Source organism: Neovison vison, chromosome 9 (genome assembly GCF_020171115.1).
Source record: "Neovison vison isolate M4711 chromosome 9, ASM_NN_V1, whole genome shotgun sequence".
NCBI lineage: Eukaryota > Metazoa > Chordata > Mammalia > Carnivora > Mustelidae > Neogale > Neogale vison.
In genome coordinates this window covers 43081639-43100603 of record NC_058099.1, presented here as the reverse complement: position 1 = coordinate 43100603, position 18965 = coordinate 43081639, and the positions used below count along the sequence as shown (strand labels likewise).

Here is an 18965-nt window from a genome sequence, read left to right as displayed (position 1 = left end):
GGATAGAACCAAATTCTAAGTTGAGTATGCACAGGTAGAGTCAATTAGTAGTACTCAGGTAAAATTCTGTTTAAGGATGAAACTTGTGTTTGTTTGGCCTAAAATCAACATACTACTAATCAACTATTGAACATCCAAAAATTTCAGAAATTCTATTTACATAAATGAAGTTTACATTGGATTATTTGATAGGTCACTAAAGAATAGTGATATTCTTAATATTTTTGGTGTGAGATTACAATGCCTGTGAAAAAGACTTCCTTTTTTGGGGGCTATAGTTTGTTAATTAAATAAGTACTGTTTTGTTTTTTTTTTAACTTTGCATGTGGCATTAGGATTATTATAATAATCTCTCAATTAGTTCATGACCAGAATAACTTTTAAAGAAGTAGTTCAGTTTAATAGTAATTTTTTATCACTAACTTCTCCATTAACTCTTCATTCAGCTTAAAGCTCAAAATGATCGAGAAACACAAAGTATGGATATCATATTTACTGAAAGACAAGCGTAAGTACAATCCATTTAGAAATCAAATACTTCTAAGGAGCTGAATTGGGCAGTTTAGTGTTGAAGTCATTTATTTCCTTATAAATTCTCTTGCTTTTTTTTTCTTGCATTTTTCTTTTCTTAAGTAAGCTCCACACCCAGTGTGGAGCCCAGTGGAGGCCCAAACTCCTAGCTGTGAGATCAAACCTTGAGCTGAGAGCAAGAGCTCAACCGAGTCACTGAGGTGCCCCTTCCCTTGCATTTTATTTTAAAAAGTTGAATATTTGCAGTACAAATTTTATTGTTTACACATCTGTTGTTTTCATTTACCATTAAGCACCCAAATCCTGGATAAATAAAATTACTATCATTTATCATTAAGTACCTAAATCTGGGTAAATAAAATTAATACATACACTAGTTAAATAAAATTCCTATTTCAAGTAAGTTCAGAATTTAAGATGGATAAGAACATCTTCATCTCTACCATTTACAGCTTTAACCTGGGCTTTTTAACTTGTTTGAATTATGACATTCAAGGTCTAGTCTAATAAAACACACATTATTAGTGAGCTATTTACATTATTTCATTATTCAGTTTTTAACTTCTAATTAAGTTATATTAATGCATATATGTGTATGCATCTTTTTATATAACATCATTAAAGATCCAGTAGCAAATAATTTTGACTTTGGTAATAAGTGGAAGTGTGGCAGTGACAAAAGGCTGCAAAGGATCATGATGTGAGCCGAAGGCAGACACTTAATGACTGGGCCACCCAGGCCTGCCTGTGGGATCTCTTTTGTAAGGGCACCAATCCTGTTTGTGAGGGCTCCACTCTAATTACCTAATCACTTCCCAAAGATTGTACCTTATAATACCATTACCTTTGGGGGCTGGGATTGCAACACACATTTTGGAGGGACATAAATATTCAGATAATTACAGTAGTTAACATAATTATTCTTCATTGATTTTTGGCCATAATTAAATGCTGTCTGATTCTATGCAAATAGAATTTTATATACTCCCACCCCATACATATTTAGTCTCAGAATTTTATCAGTCTTAATCTCTTTGAGAACAAGGGTAATAATTAATCAAAATTACTTAAATTCTGTGACACCAAATACACTGTCCTGTTACTTATGCATATAACATAAATATTTGATGAAGAATAAGATATTAACATGTAATGGTAAAACATTTGAAAGATTAATATAATTTTTTTGTTGATTAAAAACAGAGGAACCTCTTTTTCCCTTATCTATCATTTAATACTGCTGTAAAGTGCTGCCTGAAAAATTGTAAATACCGGAAGTCTCTTCCCACTTACGAAGAAAATTACATATTCATGGTGACCAAGCTCTTACTTGGAAACTTCTTTTTTACTGTTCTGGTTTCTGGTTTTAATTTAGGAAATATTTATCATTTACAATACAATAAAATAACTCCTTTAGTTACCTAAAAAGTAAATAAGGAACTGTAGTCCGTTGAACACCTAACAGAGTTTAGAACGTTAAGGTCCTCATTTATTTCATCACTTATCTGCAGTTATATGATGCTCGGATCAGATTTATAAAAACTATATGTATATGTTTTATATATATTTCATTCAGAAAGATAACTCACAGATTATAAATTTAAGACTGTTTTAGGCTTTTATAATAGGCTTATAATATATAATATTATATGTAATATTAATATATATATAATATAATAATATTTTATTATAGTGTTTTAGAGATATTTTCTCTAACAGTTATACATACACTTAATTTTTCACCCCTATGGAAGGTAAAAATGGTGGATTTTTATTACAATTCTTAACCACCTCTATTTGCATTGTTAAAATTATGATTACAGCAAATTGGTTATAAGGAAATTAGTAAATAATTGGCTTTAGACTCTTTCTTTAATAGTTTCAAGGTCATTGTTGTCCAAACTATGTTTTTTGGACCATTATTGTATTATGAACTCATTATAGACATACCTGAAAGAAAGGGTTTTGTTGTCCAGTAAGTTTGGAAAATTCTTAATACTTGGTTCTTTTTTTTTTTTTTTTTTTTTTAAGATTTTTTATTTATTTATTTGAGAGAGAGAGAGACAGTGAGAGAGAGCATGAGCGAGGAGAAGGTCAGAGAGCGAAGCAGACTCCCCGTGGAGCTGGGAGCCTGATGTGGGACTCGATCCCGGGACTCCAGGATCACGCCCTGAGCCGAAGGCAGTCGTCCAACCAACTGAGCCACCCAGGCGTCCCTTAATACTTGGTTCTTAAAGAGCAGAAAACATTTCAGCTTTTTAGAGTCTTGAATTAAGTCCTATAGTAAAGACTCTTGTTTCACTTTGTTTAAACTCAGTATTTTCTATAGTAATTGCATAGTACTTTGACCATATACTGTTTTTTTCCCTATACATTTTTTTTTTTTATTTGACAGACAGATCACAAGTAGGCAGAGAGGCAGGCAGAGAGAGAGAGGAGGAGGAGGCAGGCTCCCTGCTGAGCAGAGAGCCCCATGTGGACTCGATCCCAGGATCCTGAGACCATGACCTGAGCCGAAGGCAGAGGCTTTAACCACTGGGCCATCCAGGCGCCCCTCCCCTATAAATATTTCTGAGCATTTCCCTGGAAATTAATATTTTAGAAAACAATTTGGGAAACATTGCTCTATCTACAGGATCCCAAACATTTGTCCATGGACCAACTGAAGATTCCTCTGCCCCAGCACAGACTCATATGACTAGAACTCTTCCAAAGGGAGGCAGAAATACAGGTTTTGAAAAACAAGATTTGTGGAGACTTGTGATACTCACTTTGGAATTTATCATACTATTCAGTTATGACAATCATGCATTATGGTGATGGTCTTTATAACTGAAAGCAGTAGTACCTTTTTTTTTTTCAAGTCCGTAGTAACTTATTAGGAATTGTGCTTGGACATTGTACCTGTGCTTTAAGTTGGTATTAAATTTTTAGGAAATTTATTGTGCTAATTCGGAAAGCATTTAAAAAAGTATTTTCCAATTCCATGAATTCATTCTATGAGTATAAAATGAATCTTGGTGTGTTGTAAGCATTTCACTTTGACAAATCCAAAACCTTTAATTTTTAAAAAATTTTTTCTAAAGATTTTATTTATTTATTTGAGAGAGGCAGACTTTAAAAACCTTTATTTTTTTACTGATTCTATTCAATAAAAGTTTATTATAACTTAATATATATTATATCAAATATGTGGGCCAATATTAGAATCAGTTCATTTTAATAAATAATTAATAAGTCTTTTCCTTATTAGGTTGTATGGTCTCCTGAATACTACTGGAAATAGTAATGCTAATATTGTCCCTGTAAGCTTACCAGAGGATACCATTTACTATGTTTGGGCCTACTTGCTCAGTTACCAATGAGAAAAACATGATTTTATGATCTTCCTGTGTGTTGCAATTAATATGAAAGTCTACTAGCCACAGTTTGGTATATCACATGCCTAATCTCCATTTATGTCTAAATTGTGAGTACACAGATAATATTTATTAAAAAATCAAGCATTTGAGGGAATTAATTTTCTTCATGTAATTCATGAGTATCTATATATTTGTCTTCAATAAACCCATCGTCATCTACCACAAATGAATGTAGTTTTTCAAATATTACTATAGTTTCTTCAGAGTTTTTATCTGGGACCTGTGAAAGAGAACTTGAATTTCCAGTAAAACCATCTTCATAGGTTTCTGCTTCATGCTCTTCCAGGCGATGATGATTGTAACTAAGCAGAAAATTATACCATACTGGGCATTTGATAGCAGCAAAAATGAGGAATGAAGTCATCAGTACAGTGATCACCACACCAACCAGAAAAGCCCAGCTTTTTCCAAGTTTATGTTCTTAATTGGAATAACGAGAGAGAGAAAGACAGAGAGATATTTTGTTAAATTGACAAAAATAAAATAATCATTAATCATATGTCCTAATAACTCCATAATATTGGTATTAGAAATAAACATAATTTTCTTTAAGCAGTTTACTAAAACAAAAGATTCTTATTTCACAGTGTGCTGAAAAAATACCTTTATTCCAAAATAACTACTTGTCTTTGCAGGTATTGTTTATCAATTCACGGAAGAATATTATTGATTTATACTTGTTAAGAACATTGACTTCCTTAATTGGTCAAAACTAAGACTCAAAAGTTAAATAAATTGCATAATGGCATTTGAATGGTAACTAGCAGAGCCTAGTTTGGAAACTTAGTATTTTGTAAATCGTTTGTTGAGATGAGGAACTGTTCTTTTACATTGTTTCTAGAAATTTAAAACTTAGAAAAATGAGAACTACTTCAGTTTATTTAGTATACTGCCTTCAGCAATATTAATATTCAAAACCAGTACATTACCTGAATTTTTTAAGTTGTTCAAAGAGCTATTAAATGTTGAGTTGCTAATGGACTGAAGGTGGTTATAAAGATCTTCATTTATAGGTGGAGGAAATTTCAAGTAGCACTCAGCATTATAAGGTACTGTTTTGATACTGTAGAACTTCAGAATATCTGGGTAGGCGCATGTGGTGATGTTCTCATTTTCTGGTAAATCAGAATAACATTTATAATGGAAATAGGATTATTATTGTTAATAAATTATTATGGCTTGCATTTTATAATTATTTTTACCTAGAACTTTTTGGTATACCTACCTGTCATTATTACAGATTATAAGAAACTTTTGTATTTGCCTAGAAATACAAGAAGGGAAAGATTCACCTTCTTATTTATTAAGCTATTTTATGATTATATATGGTTTAAATGCAGTATCTGTTTATGTTTAGTGTATGTTAGTGAAGATGTTATGATTAAGATTGTGACAAAAATTGATCTCAGGCAGAGCATGATTTGCAGTTAATGAAATAGCCCTATTAATAGCACCTGTTTTTACCTACTGCCTGGCAAGATATCTTAACAAAAGGAAATACTGAAAAAAAATTACTCTTATGTATTCATATTCAAACTATAAACTTAATACATGAAGTGACAGTATCATCCTTGCATATATAGATCATTTAAATTTCTTTTCTTCTTCTTTTTCCTAAAAGGCAGAGGAAGAATACCTATTCAACAATTACTTTTCAGTGTTTCTTCCTGCTTCCTTTAAACAGGAATAGTTTCTTTTTCTTTAAAACATGAAGTGAGAGACTTTCCTGGGGTGGGACAATAAAAAATCAATCACAGTTTTGTTTTGATTAAATAATGGTAGCTTACCTAGTGTCACATTTGATGTGTTCAACCAGTTCTGCAAATTCAGTAGACTGCAAGAACAGTTCCATGGATTTCCATATAAAATTATTAATTCCAGATGAAACAGTTGTGGTACATCAAAATAGCTAATGAAATTGCCTTGCAGATTCAGAAGTATCAGGTTTTTTAGAGGTACAAATACATCAGGATTCAGTTGAAATATTTTGTTTTGACAGAGGTATAACTGTTTTAGTTTATTTAAGCCTGTGAACGCACCCTGTTCAATTACATGGATGGAGTTTCTACAGATATTTAAAATTTCTAGATTGGAGAGGTTACCAAAGCCATTATTATATAACATAGTAACATTGTTCTCAGTCAAATAGAGTTCAGTGAGTAAAAAATATGTTTGTAGAACCCTAGTGTCTATAATATTCAAAGTAATTTGGTTATAACTGAGATCAAGTATAGTAACATTTTTATTGATATCTGTTGGAATCAAAGAATAATTCTTTTCAGTGAAATTACATTTGACTTCCTAAAAAAGAAAAAAATACAAATACATTAGTTAGGAAAAATATTAACAGAATTTTCCACATTTTTATATGCAGGCAATTAGATATTGGAAGGAGATAGTTTTGTTTTCTTTTTAGGTTGGGAGGGGTAGAGGGAGAGGAAGATCTCACAATTCTGTGTTCATGACTTGAGCTAAAATCAATAGTTGGATGCTTAACTGACTAAGCCATCAGACACCCCTGGAAGAAAATAGTTTTAGAAAAACATTTCCTCTCTAATATTTTGATGTTATAGTGTAAAAAAAAAGTAAAGCAAATACTTTTATTTCTTCATTGGGATGAAATACTGAAGAATAAGGAAATTCTGATGTCTGTACCTGAGCAAAGAGATTCTAGTTGATCATATAGATAATCTTTTCTTAGTACATACTCATTACAGAAAAAATATGGGTATAATTTCATTACATATGTGGAAATACATGACAAATAATTCTTTTATATAGTATTTCATTTGTATATGATTTATAATGAGGAAATTATTTTAAAATTTGTTTTTAGAAATCAGAGCTACCAACAGTAAATAAGAAGTAATATTCAATATATAACTGTATATAGGGTTAAGAACTCAAAGTTTGGCATTTAAAAAGAAATACTAATTTTTTTAAAGTAATCCCTATAGCCAATGTGGGGCTTGAATTCATGACCCCAAGATCAAGAATCAGATGCTCTACTTGCTGAGCCAGCCAGGTGCCCCCAGGAAATATTTATTTATTTATTTATTTATTTTTAAAAGATTTTTTTTTTTTTTTTTTTGACAGAGAGAGATCACAAATAGGCAGAGAGGCAGGCAGAGAGAGAGAGAGGAGGAAGCAGGCTCCCCGCCGAGCAGAGAGCCCGATGCGGGACTCGATCCCAGTACCCTGAGATCATGACCTGAGCCGAAGGCAGCGGCTCAACCCACTGAGCCACCCAGGCGCCCCGGAAATATTTATTTTATAACGGAAATTGAACCATATGAATTTAAGAGCCAGCTAACATGAGTACTTTTCTTATGTTGCTGCAAATCCAAAAAAATACTTCTTATTTTGACTATAATAATAATAGTAATGTAATACTATATTCTTATTAGGATGTATGGTCTCCTGAATACTACTGAAAATAGTAATGCTATAGTAATAATAATAGTAATAATAGTAATGCAACAACAATAATTTTCCCATAATAATAGTAATGCAACAATAATAATTTTCTTCATAAATATGTAATTTTTAAAAAACACTTCCTACATTTTATTTTTTTTTAAACATTTTATTTATTTATATGACAGAAATCACAAGCAGGCCAAGTCAGGCAGAGAGAGAGGGGAAGTAGGCTTCCTGCTAGCAGGGAGCCTGATGGGGAGCGTGATCCCAGAAGCTTGATCCCAGGACCCTGAGACCATGACCTGAGCCAAAGGCAGAAGCTTAACCCACTGAGCCACCCAGGTGCCCCAACTGCCTACATTTTAAAGAGTGGTGTTTAGGGGTGCCTGCCTGGCTTGGTTGGTAGAATGTATGACTCTTGGCCTCGGGGTACTGAGTTTGAGCCCCATTTTGGGCACAGAGATTACTTATAAAAATAAATAAAACATAAAAGACTGGTATTTATATCCTAAAACTAGTCTCAGATTTTATAGTGAAAATTTACAGACTTCTTTAACCGTTAAAGAATTTAGTTTAAATAAAATGAAGACTGCATTTGTCAAATTAGAATCTAGCTCACATATCACAGATTTTGAATATATATAGCTAACCAATTAGTTATGATAGTTCAGGTATTTTTTTTTTTTGCTTTAATTGCCTTGGCATATTTTACTAAATGTACATAAAGTATACTTTTTTTTTTTTTTTTTTGACAAACAGAGATCACAAGTAGGCAGAGAGGCAGGCAGAGAGAGAGAGACCTTGATTGTAAAAACTTACTATTTTAGAAGACTGGCTTTCGTCTGATAATAATAGCATAGAGAGGGGCCAAAACAAGGTTGTGATGCATGTAGTTTTCATATCACAGGCCTATTAGAAAACAGAGTATTTTCATCTCAATAGAGAAGAACTTTATATTGAGAGTATTTTAATTTCCTTTTTTCTTCTTTTAAATCCATTTTTTCTTAAAACATATGAAATGTGAAACAATATTCTGTCACCCTCCCCACACTCTAATCTTAAACTGGAAAGTTCCTGGCAAATGAAAGTGTTTTTTGAATGTCTCATTAGTTCCTGGATCGATTGAAATGAACTTTGAAACAAGTGAAGTGGTTATATATTTTAAAATTTTAATATATATGCGTGAAAGAAAGTTAAGACTATGTATTTATGTATATGTACATGTTTAAGTATATGCTTATATTGCTATTTTATGGTTTTTCATTTTTAGATATTATCTATTGATATAATCTGTTGACTTAAAACTGTGGAGATGAAAGCCATCAGCTCTTTTTCAAACACTCCCTACCGTCATCTTCAATCATCAAGTGTACACTTTCTATCTCTTCATTCTCCATACATAGTTACTTATAATTTTCATCTTTTTTCACCTTGTAAATTTGCTTTTATGTTAATGTCACTTTCAGAATGCTCTGTGATTAGCATATTTCTGAATAAAAAGATCTTATAAATTTGATTAGATGAAACCTTTTTTCCCCAAAAGAAAATTAATTATATTACATTATAAATTTGTTTGGAAAAGATTTTTTGGCCACATCCCAGGTTTATATTTCTAAGGTAGATCATATGAAGATATAATTATATTTTTTGCTCTTACACCCCATATTAAAGAATTTTGTAGATTAATAAGCCTAAATATGGTTTGTTTTTTTAAAACTCACCAGCAACCATCAAACCTGTAAATATATGGAATCTTACCTTTACCTGTTTCTTTTCTCTGAGACTTGTGTGCTAAGGAATCTATTCTGTTTCTTCTGCACCATTAAAAAAAAGTTTGTCATATGGTTGCATTTCACTATGCTTTAACCTTTGTACCCAATGAACACGTGATATAAAAAAAAAGCTAGACTTCCTTAGCAAAAGATTGACTAGAAGAGTAATTTCTTAGTCATCTTTGACTTTTTTGGCATAACAAGTAAAGTGCTTTGCTTAACCTTTGTGTTTCTTAATTACTCTTGAAAAATGTAAATATTAGCAAATTTACTTTGCAAGTTAAAGTATATAATATTGAAAATGCGTACTTGGAAAGATACATGGTTAACGGGATTCAAGGTTAGTCCTAAAGGTATTTCATGTTTAAAAAGATTCAAGTTGAAAAGATACCGAGTTTTGTATTCCCATTTCAACTTTGTTTATTCATTTTTATGACCTGTCATTGGTGGTTTTATTGCCAAGTTGTAATAGGAGCAAAGTGCTCAAAGGATCAAAAGACCTAATGCTGGCCATATTGTGGCCTTCAAAAAATGAGTTACCTTCCTTGTGCTGCAGCTTCCCCTCTGTAAAATGGAATACTGTACAACACTAGCTCCCGTGTAACTACAGTAAACAGATGTATCAGGCAAAAACATGGTTAAGATTCATTGTTGATAGTAAATAATCATGGAGTTCAGAACGAGTTAGTTCCAAAAGATTAACTCCCTTGAGCCTCAATATCCTTAATTTATGAAACAAAGAGATTGAAATTGATGACCTTTCCTACTTGGAAGTTCTAAGCCCATAAACCCATATAAATCCAGCAGCAAACACATTTGTTATATGATAATAATTTAAGTTCAAAGTGAAGATATTACTCCTTGTCCAATAGACAAAAATAAATAGAAATTTCATGTTGTTTGTTTGATTTTGTACATCTTTTATTGGATTATTATGAGATGTTGTTTGTAGAAAAATTTCTGAATGTAGATTACTTTATTCTGGCAGTGTAAAAAGTGTGTGGGGAATACGTGAACCTGTAGGGCTTAGAGAGTGATTGTGAAAACTGTAGTAGTTGATGACTACATGTGGAAGATTAAGTAGTAGAATACTCCTATTTTGAAACTCAAAATTTTGATATTAGGAATAAACATTTATCTTCAAGTAGTCTTTTTATATGTAAATCTTGAAGTATTTATGTGATAACTAGCATCTTTTCCTTTTTTTCAAAATTCTAGAGAATTTTTTCAGAATTCTAGAGAAAAATTCTATCCTATTGATAACTGACCATGCTTAGGTAGTAAGTGGCTTATCACTGGTATTTCTTGTGATTATATGATAAAATGGTTATTATTTGTAATTAATTACTCTTATATGATTACACTTGTGGTATTCCTGTTACATTTTCAGAGACACTAACTTATTTTGCACCACTAAAATATAGTTGATAACTTTTGGAATACCAATTTTAATTAAAGTAGGTAAGCAAGATATATTATTAATCTGAAGTTATGTTTTTTAAAATCAAATTGCACTACTCTCAGATCAGAGCTGTGTTACTTTATATCATTTACATGGTGAACTACAATACAAGATTTCATTTGGTTAAAGAATTCTGTAGCTAAAAGATGTTTGAAAACCACTGTTCTAAAATTGTTTTGTCTTGTGGGTATGACAAAGTGTAAATACCTCCTCTACCTCATGTGTACAAGGCTTTAAAGATTTTCTGTGTAATCTTTGAGTTTTCTTATAAGAAAGTAAAATGAATGGTAGGGAAATAGAAGGATTTGGGAACTGAGAAGAGAAAGATGTAAAATAAGTCTCTGTTGATGTGGACAGTTCTTTTTTTGGAAGTATAAGGGATTTTCTTATTAATTTTTATTTGAGGTATAGTTGACACATAATGTTAATTTAAATTTCAGGTGTACAACGTAAGTGATTCAACAGTTCTATATGTTATGCAGTGCTCACCACAAGTTACCATCATCATACAGCACTATTATAATACTGTTAACTATATTACCTATGCTTTACTTTTCATCCCTGTGACTTCTTCATTCCATAATTAGAAGCCTATACCTCCTACTCCCCTTCACCCATTTTTGCCCATGCCCCATGCTCTTCCCTCTAGCATCCACCACTTTGTTCTCCAAATAGAATTTTTTATACATCTATAAGAATTTACAAGCTATGTTAAATAACTTTACCCTATTTAGTTGAGACTGTGACCTGAGTAAATTTAATTGATGTTATTCCCCTCAATGTATTAAGAGGAATGTTGAATACTTTTGATTTCAGGAAGGAAAAACAAATTAGAAGTGTAGAAGAAGAAGTTGAACAGGAAAAACAAGCAGCAGATGGCATTATCAGAAACATGTCTCCTGAAAAACAAGTCAAGTACATAGAAATGAAAACCACAAATGAGAAATTGTTGCAGGTAATACTAATCACTATCCTGTTCCTCAACAGGATATAGCAGTCTTGCTACTATATAGTCTGAAGATGAGCAGCATTGGCATCCCTGAGAACTTGACTAGACCTACTGATCAGCATCTTAATTTAACAAGGTCCCCAGATAATTTGTGTACATTTAAATTTGAGAAGTACAATATAGAAAATTCATTTTCTCATGCTGCATGATGACCAAATATTACTCTATTATTTGTTCATTTCTATGCATCTTTCACTTTTGCGTGTCATACAGATACATGAAAACACTTGCTTTTTTAATGAACTACTAATAGAAATAATAAAAAACCTCAGATACCAGTTCCATAGAGATAATTACTTCCTTTCTTCCCTGCCTAATAAGCAATGCATCTTTTACTTCTCTGTCCTTAATTTGAATAGCTCTTGCCTCCTAATCGTGGTATTTAAATAAGCAATTTGGGAGCCTGCTGAGGGGTTATTGAGAATTCTCCTAACATTCAGTGATGGTGGTGACTCAGATTTGCAAGTTAGTGCCCTTATATACCAAGATAGCCCTTAACTAAACAGTTAACAGAGAATTAGTCCCCATAAATGCCAAAAGTGAATGTAGTTCTGGTTTCTCAGATATTACGTCATTGACAATTTAATAGAACTTTCTATTTTAGTCAGGATTCATAAGATACAGTGAAACACTGAAGAAAGGGTATTACAGAAATGCTGAAGTACCATCAAAATACAGTTAATCTTGCACAGTTTTTGAATAAGTAAATAGCTTGAAAGTCTTGTCTGTAGGAATGAGTCAGTGGCAGTATCGTAGCCAATGAGGTTTATCCGAGGCGCGATTATTGCTAATTAATTACTATATGTCTTGGCTCTAAAAGAAATTAGGCAAAAGATATGGAAACATGGTTTTAAAAAATCAAAGTTAAAAATCATAACTTTAAACAATAACATCATTAATTTGAGGGCTCCTGATATTTGAATATTATCAAAATGGCAGTGATGATTCATTGTGAAAAGGTTTGGCTACCTTTGACAAGCTCATGAAGTATTTTTAAAGGTAGATCATGACAAGTTTTGGGGAATAATGAAAGAAACTGGCAGAGATAGAAATAATGTTAATAAATTCTAGTCAATAGCAAGTGTTGGATGTGTTTATAAAATTTACTTTGTCACATCCATGTACAAAAAGCTAAGAAACAAACATATTCTAAATATTACTTGTATGTATATTTACTTTTTTCCTTTTTCTTAGGAGTTAGACACACTTCAGCAACAACTAGACTCATTGAGCATGAAAAAAGAGAGCTTGGAAGCTGTAAGTATAAAATCAAATAAGGGTTTTTATATTACTCAGCTACAAAAGATAATTCCGCTGAATATATTAAAGGAACTCATTCAAGTATGTATTTATTTAGTAGTTTACTAAGAGGAGTATAACTTTTTTCCCATTCAGCACCACAAATATCCTACTTTGGTAAGAAATTAGATTCAGTTACTGAGTACCTACTGTGTGCAAGATCATTCTACCTTGTTGAGGCATGCGAAATCTAATGGTAATTTAAAGACATGAACAAGAGATTAAAAAGAATTGAAGAGGGACGCCTGGGTGGCGCAGTTGGTTGGACGACTGCCTTCGGCTCAGGGCGTGATCCTGGAGTCCCGGGATCGAGTCCCACATCAGGCTCCCAGCTCCATGGGGAGTCTGCTTCGCTCTCTGACCTTCTCCTCGCTCATGCTCTCTCTCACACTCTCTCTGTCTCAAATAAATAAATAAAATCTTTTAAAAAAAAAAAAAAAGGAAAAAAAAAAAAGAATTGAAGAGGGAGAGAAAAATTAGATTCAGTTATTGAGTACCTACTGTGTACAAAATCATTCTGCCCTGCTGAGGCATGCAAAATCTAACGGTAATTTAAAGACATGAACAAGAGATTAAAAAGAAGTGAAGAGGGAGAGAAATCAGTTCATCACTTTAAAGATATAAATGTTTGCTCTCTGTTATTTGTTCATTTAAAAGTTTTAATTAAAAAAAACATGTTTATGGTTAAAAAAAATTAAATAAGATGCAAGTGAAATTTTTCTTTTCCCTCTTTCCAGACAGAACTACTTTGTATTTTTTGAACGCTTATTCTGTGCTTTTATTGAGCTCTTTACATAGATCACCAGCATTGTCATTTAGTCTTTACAATAATTTTATTATCCTATCTTGGTTTTATTGTTGTGGAAAACCTCAAGTGGGATTCACATTTAATATGCTGTCTGCAGTTTGGTTTGTTTGTTTTCACCTAACATTCTTTCTTGAATGTCTATGTACATCAGCTCTCAGAGATCTCCTTCATTATTTTAAATTACTGTATTGTGTTACATTGCATGACTAGAACACAGCCTTGTAGATGAATAGGTTCTTTGCAAGCTTTTTAGTTTTTGGGGATTATAAACAATGCTGCAGTGAAACAATGCATTTTATACAGAGTTAAATGGCTGTGTCATCAGATAAATTTGTTGCAATGGATCAAAAGATAAATACACAATTATAAAATGTAAGGCTGCAAATTCCCTTCCAAAGAGGTGGTTCCGTGTACTACTTCTAGACTCAGTGTATGAAAGTGCCTGTTTTCCCATGTATTCAATAGCAAGCATTATTTACTTTTTCCATTTTTACTAGTTTAATATATGAAATTATTTCTTTATATATTTTTTGGCCAATGTATATCTTTTTCTGTGAACTACCTTTTTCAAGTCCTTAACACTAAAGTGTACTGTCTATACCTCAAACCTTGCCTATCTTTCTTGATTTCCTCTGGATTCAGGTAGGTATCATGATTCTAGGATTAGTAACAATTGTAGATTGACAGGAGTGCTGTTACCCTTTCTTGCACAAGAAATAAGTGTATTTTGTAATTCTTTTGTAAATTTGCTGTTGAAAAAGTAGTTTGCTTAAAAATGCTAAGGGGTACCTGGGCGGCTCAGTCACTTAAGCCTCTGCCTTCTGCTCCAGTCATGATCCCAAGGTTTTGGGATCAAGGCCCACATTGCGCTCTCTGCTGAGCAAGGATCCTGCTTCTCCCTTTCCCCTTGCTCTTCCCCTCGTTCATTCTCTCTCTCTGTCAAGTAAATAAATAAAATCCTTAAAAAACATTATTAAGATGGCTTTCTATACTGATAGTCTATGTGTGAATATATATAATTTTTTTTATATCTCTGGTAATAGAAATATGCTTCAAAGAATAAGGACCACATTTAGTATTAACACAGCTGTGCTGCAGAATTCCTTACTATCTGTTTTAGGGTGTGTGGGGAATGTCAGGTCTTATTTCTCTTGGCATATTTAGTTTCTGCAGGAAGAGGTGTAAGCTATATCCTTGGATTTAGTGTTTGTATCGATGCCACTGTATTGATGCCACTTTTTGGTATCAGCACAGTAACGTGAAATTTTATAAAAATTTATCTCAAATCAAGAATATATAAGTAGTGGGGCGACAGGGTGGCTCAGTCACTTAAGCATCTGACTTGATTTCAGCTCAGATCATGATTTCAGCTCAAGCCCTTGTGTTGGGCTCTGCGCTCAGCTCATAGTCTGCTTGTCCCTCTCCCTCTTCTACTCTCCCTATTCTCTTTCTCTCTCAAATAAACAAAATATTAAAAAATATATATATAGAAGTTACTAGTTCTGTTTAACTTTTGCCGGATTCCTTGTTTTGTTTTGTTTTTTTTACCTCTTCAAGAAAACATTATGTTAAATATCACTCATCTAGTATTTATTGAATATCTACTGTGTGCTTGCTCACTACTGTGCTAAGTATTACTCAGTTCATCATGGAGTGGAAAAAACAGGTGAAAGATCAGCACGAGTTTTATTGAGGAATAGTTTTAGTGAGATGAAATTTGAACAAGTCTTAGGATGATTAAGCAAAAGGAAGGAGGAGATAACTATGAAAAGAAATACCCCATGGGGCGCCTGGGTGGCTCAGTGGGTTAAACCTCTGCCTTCGGCTCAGGTCATGTTCTCAGGATCCTGGGATTGAGCCCCACATTGGGCTCTGCTCAGTAGGGAGCCTGCTTCCCCCTCTCTCTCTACCTGCCTCTCTGCCTGCTTGTGAGTAGGCAGAGTAACTAAATAAAGTAAATAAAATCTTACTTACAAGTAAATAATCTTACAAGTAAGTAAAATCTTAAAAAAAAGGGGATACCCCAAAATATCTGTATTTCATTATCACACCTTTTCACCTGAAGCTAATCCATTACTTTGAGCTATGTATATGATGTGGGTTTTTTTAAGATTTTATTTTTAAGTAATCTCTGCACCCAACATGGAGCCCAAACCCACAATTCCTGAGATCAAGAGTCCCATTCTCCACCAACTAAGCCAGACAGGTGCCACTATATTATGCTTTTTAATAGATTTTCAAAGATTTCCACTAATTTACTTTTTCCTTTTAAGATTCCTTCTCTTTGAAAGACAATTATCATATGAACTTCCTGATATGAAGAATTTGAGAGACAACGTGGGGGGTTTGGGAGGTAGGGAAGGAAAAAATGAAACAAGATGGGATCGGGAGGGAGACAAATCATAAGAGACTCTTCATCTCACAGAACAAACTGAGGGTTGCTAGGGGAGGGGGACAGGGAGAGGGTGGTTGGCTTATGGACATTGGGGAGGGTATGTGCTGTGAAGTGTGTAAACTTGGCGATTCACAGACCTGTACCCCTGGGGCTAATAATACATTATATGTTAATAAAAAATAAAAAATTAAAGGATTCCTTCTCTTTGGCTTTCAAAAAAGAAGTCTTGCCTCTTAAAAATTTGGTCTTATTCATGCTGTGGACCTAGTTTCAGATATCATCATTCACTTTTTTGTTGGTTAATATAGAAAATTATTTAGATCTGAGATCCTCAGTTTCTTTATGTGTAAAACAGATGATGGTATTATCTGATAGAGTTGTTTTGAGGATTAGATATAGTATATAAAGAACATGGAATATAGTGCTTGGCACAGAACAAGTTATTAAAAAATAACAGCTTCAAATGCCATTTTCTCCCTCTTCCTCATCACTATCAACAACACTAGCTCTTTTGGTTGTCTAATAAAGTTACCAAAGCCCTTATTTTCTCTTTGTGAACAGTAGAATAGTGTTGAATATACAACAACTATTCTACTCTTGTGTATTAATTTCCTCATGCTGCTGTCATAAAGAACAAGAAATTTCCTAACAGATCTAGAGGCTAGAAGTCTAAAATCAAGGTGTCAACAGAGCCGTTTCCTCAGAGAGACTGTTAGAATCTTCTCTGACCTCTTCCTAGCTTCTGGTGGTGCCTATTGATCCTAGGCATTCATTCTTTTTTTTAGCTGCATCACACCAGTTTCTGCATGTGTCATTGCATGGCATTCTCCTGTGTCTCTGTCTGTATGTCTTCTCTTACAAGAACACCAGTTGTTCCAGATTAGGGCATTAGGGTCCACCCTAATTACATTGTCTTAACTTGACTAAATTGGCAAAGACCCCAATTCCAAGTTAGGTCATATTCATAGGTATCAGAGATTACCAAGACTTCATTATATCTTTTTGAGTGATACAGTTCAACCTATATAACATTGTATTAGAGTATGTATAAGACTATATGTGTGGGTGTGTGTATGAAATATATATATATATATAATATATTAAATGAAATATATATGAATATAACATATATTATATGAAATACATGAAAATATATTCCCTCTAGAGATCAGTTCTTTAGACTTTAATATTGTGGTTAAAGTTGTACATACATTGGGGCGCCTGGGTGGCTCAGTGGGTTAATCCTCTGCCTTTGGCTCAGGTCATGATCTCAGGGTCCTGGGATCAAGCCCCGCATTGGGCTCTCTGCTCGGCAGGGGGCGTGCTTCCTCCTCTCTGCCTCCTCTCTGCCTGTGTCTCTGCCTACTTGTGATCTCTGTCTGTCAAATAAATAAATAAAATCTTAAAAAAAAAAAATTGTACCTACATTGTGACATTTTCTTTATTATCTTTCCATTGGTAGATATGTCTTATCTTTGTTCAGGTTTTATATTTGGAAGAAAAAATAAATTACCATATTCTTATGAATGTTAGACTGAAAATAACTTATGAAGGAAAAGGGGTGTATTTTAATTCCAGTTTACAAGTGTACTTTGTAGCATCATTGAGTACTATAGATATTTGATATTTCTATTTAAAAATGCTGATGGTTTAAATTTTCCTTTTTCTTATAAACTGAAACCTATATGAGAATAGTTTCTGATAAAATATTAATTAAATTTTTCTTCTTTTTGTGCCCTTCAGGAAATAGCACACTCTCAAGTAAAACAGGAGGCTGTCTTGCTGCATGAAAAACTTTATGAATTGGAGTCCCACCGAGACCAAATGATTGCTGAAGACAAAAGCATGGGATCTCCAATGGAAGAAAGAGAGAGATTACTTAAGCAGGTAGAAAAAACAAAAATACTTATTTTACTATATCAAGGTGTGGTAAATGTATTGATTTCTTTCATTTAAGGCATATGAATTGAACAGAATGCCAGTAAGTTTATTGTCTTAAAAAAACAGTAAAAAGTGAGTTTTATCTAAATTGAGATAAACTATTTGACCAAGAAAAGCTGGGTGAAAGTCATTTCTCATATAAACTGTTTCTTGATTTAAGTCCTAATTTTATATGGTCTTTATGCACATTTTGGCCATTTTTTCATCTTTTGGATCCACTAAGGAAATTGAAAGCCCTTTTTTTGGTTAGTAAACAATTACATGATCTTACTGAAGTTCTGTTCCGTTATTTGTTTGGGGCTTCATGTTTAGAAAATGAAGTGCTCCAAGGCTAATGAATTTTGGTGGTTATTATTATTAGCGTCTTCATGAAGCGATTGAAATTAAAATGTCCTATGAAATCACAGTATGTCACCAAGTTGTGTTATATGTATTCAGTAGCTTTATTACCACCCAAGCCTAGTTTTAATTTAGCACCAAGTTATAATTACCCTGTTTTTTAGAATGAGACACCCTAACTATAGGGCCCTTAGGAGAAATGCAAATATATTTGGGAACAGTACCTATCGGAAATGTACAAATGAGACTCCTTTGTGGTCTTAGGTTGAACCCAAATGGTTTGGAAGAACCTTAGGATCAACTTGGGAGCTATTTAAGTATTAGAATCATTCCAGGAAGGTATTAAAATCTAAAATCTCTGAAGTTCCTTGGAAAGAGATCATTGGAGGCAGGGGCAGAGAGTGTGATCTTGGGATAGGACTGACAAATGAAATGCAGAATAGCTATTTAAATTTTAATTTTAGAAAGCAGTGAATAATGTTTTGAATAAGAGTGTGTGTGTGTTTGTGTGTATGCATGGTATATTAGGACGTGGTATATACATGCCCCAAAAGTTATTCCTTGTTT

The 18965-nt window shown here is 33.0% G+C and overlaps 2 protein-coding genes across 3 annotated transcripts in view; one reads left to right on the top strand and one right to left on the bottom strand.

Moving 5' to 3' along the window:
• Window positions 1–18965, top strand: part of IFT74 (intraflagellar transport 74) — an 80642-nt gene that overhangs the window by 19513 nt on the left and 42164 nt on the right. Inside the window, exons 8-11 of the mRNA XM_044265560.1 lie at window positions 447–508; window positions 11424–11562; window positions 12811–12873; window positions 17862–18005. Of these exons, the coding sequence (XP_044121495.1) occupies window positions 447–508; window positions 11424–11562; window positions 12811–12873; window positions 17862–18005 (408 nt within the window). The remainder of the gene's footprint in view (window positions 1–446; window positions 509–11423; window positions 11563–12810; window positions 12874–17861; window positions 18006–18965) is intronic.
• Window positions 3047–9239, bottom strand: LRRC19 (leucine rich repeat containing 19). 2 transcript variants are annotated; one of them, XM_044265561.1, is made up of 5 exons: window positions 9132–9239; window positions 8193–8282; window positions 5741–6254; window positions 4883–5068; window positions 3047–4373 (listed from the first exon to the last, which is right to left on the bottom strand). In XM_044265561.1, exons 2-5 carry the CDS (start codon window positions 8271–8273, stop codon window positions 4048–4050), a joined length of 1107 nt encoding a protein of 368 aa, XP_044121496.1. In that variant the 5' UTR covers window positions 8274–8282; window positions 9132–9239; the 3' UTR covers window positions 3047–4047. The 2 variants fall into 2 exon arrangements, with proteins under 2 accessions (XP_044121496.1, XP_044121498.1); XM_044265563.1 differs by having other exon boundaries at window positions 9138–9239.

Bases quoted from the DNA above. Each gene is read 5' to 3' on its own strand.
- LRRC19 (XM_044265561.1), bottom strand. From the start codon at position 8,273: ATGAAAACTACATGCATCACAACCTTGTTTTGGCCCCTCTCTATGCTA. The intron at 5,069-5,740 runs GTAAGCTACCAT...CTGATTTACCAG, and splicing joins CACATCAAATGTGACACTAG to AAAATGAGAACATCACCACA. The intron at 4,374-4,882 runs GTAATGTACTGG...ATTCCAATTAAG, and splicing joins GAACAACTTAAAAAATTCAG to AACATAAACTTGGAAAAAGC.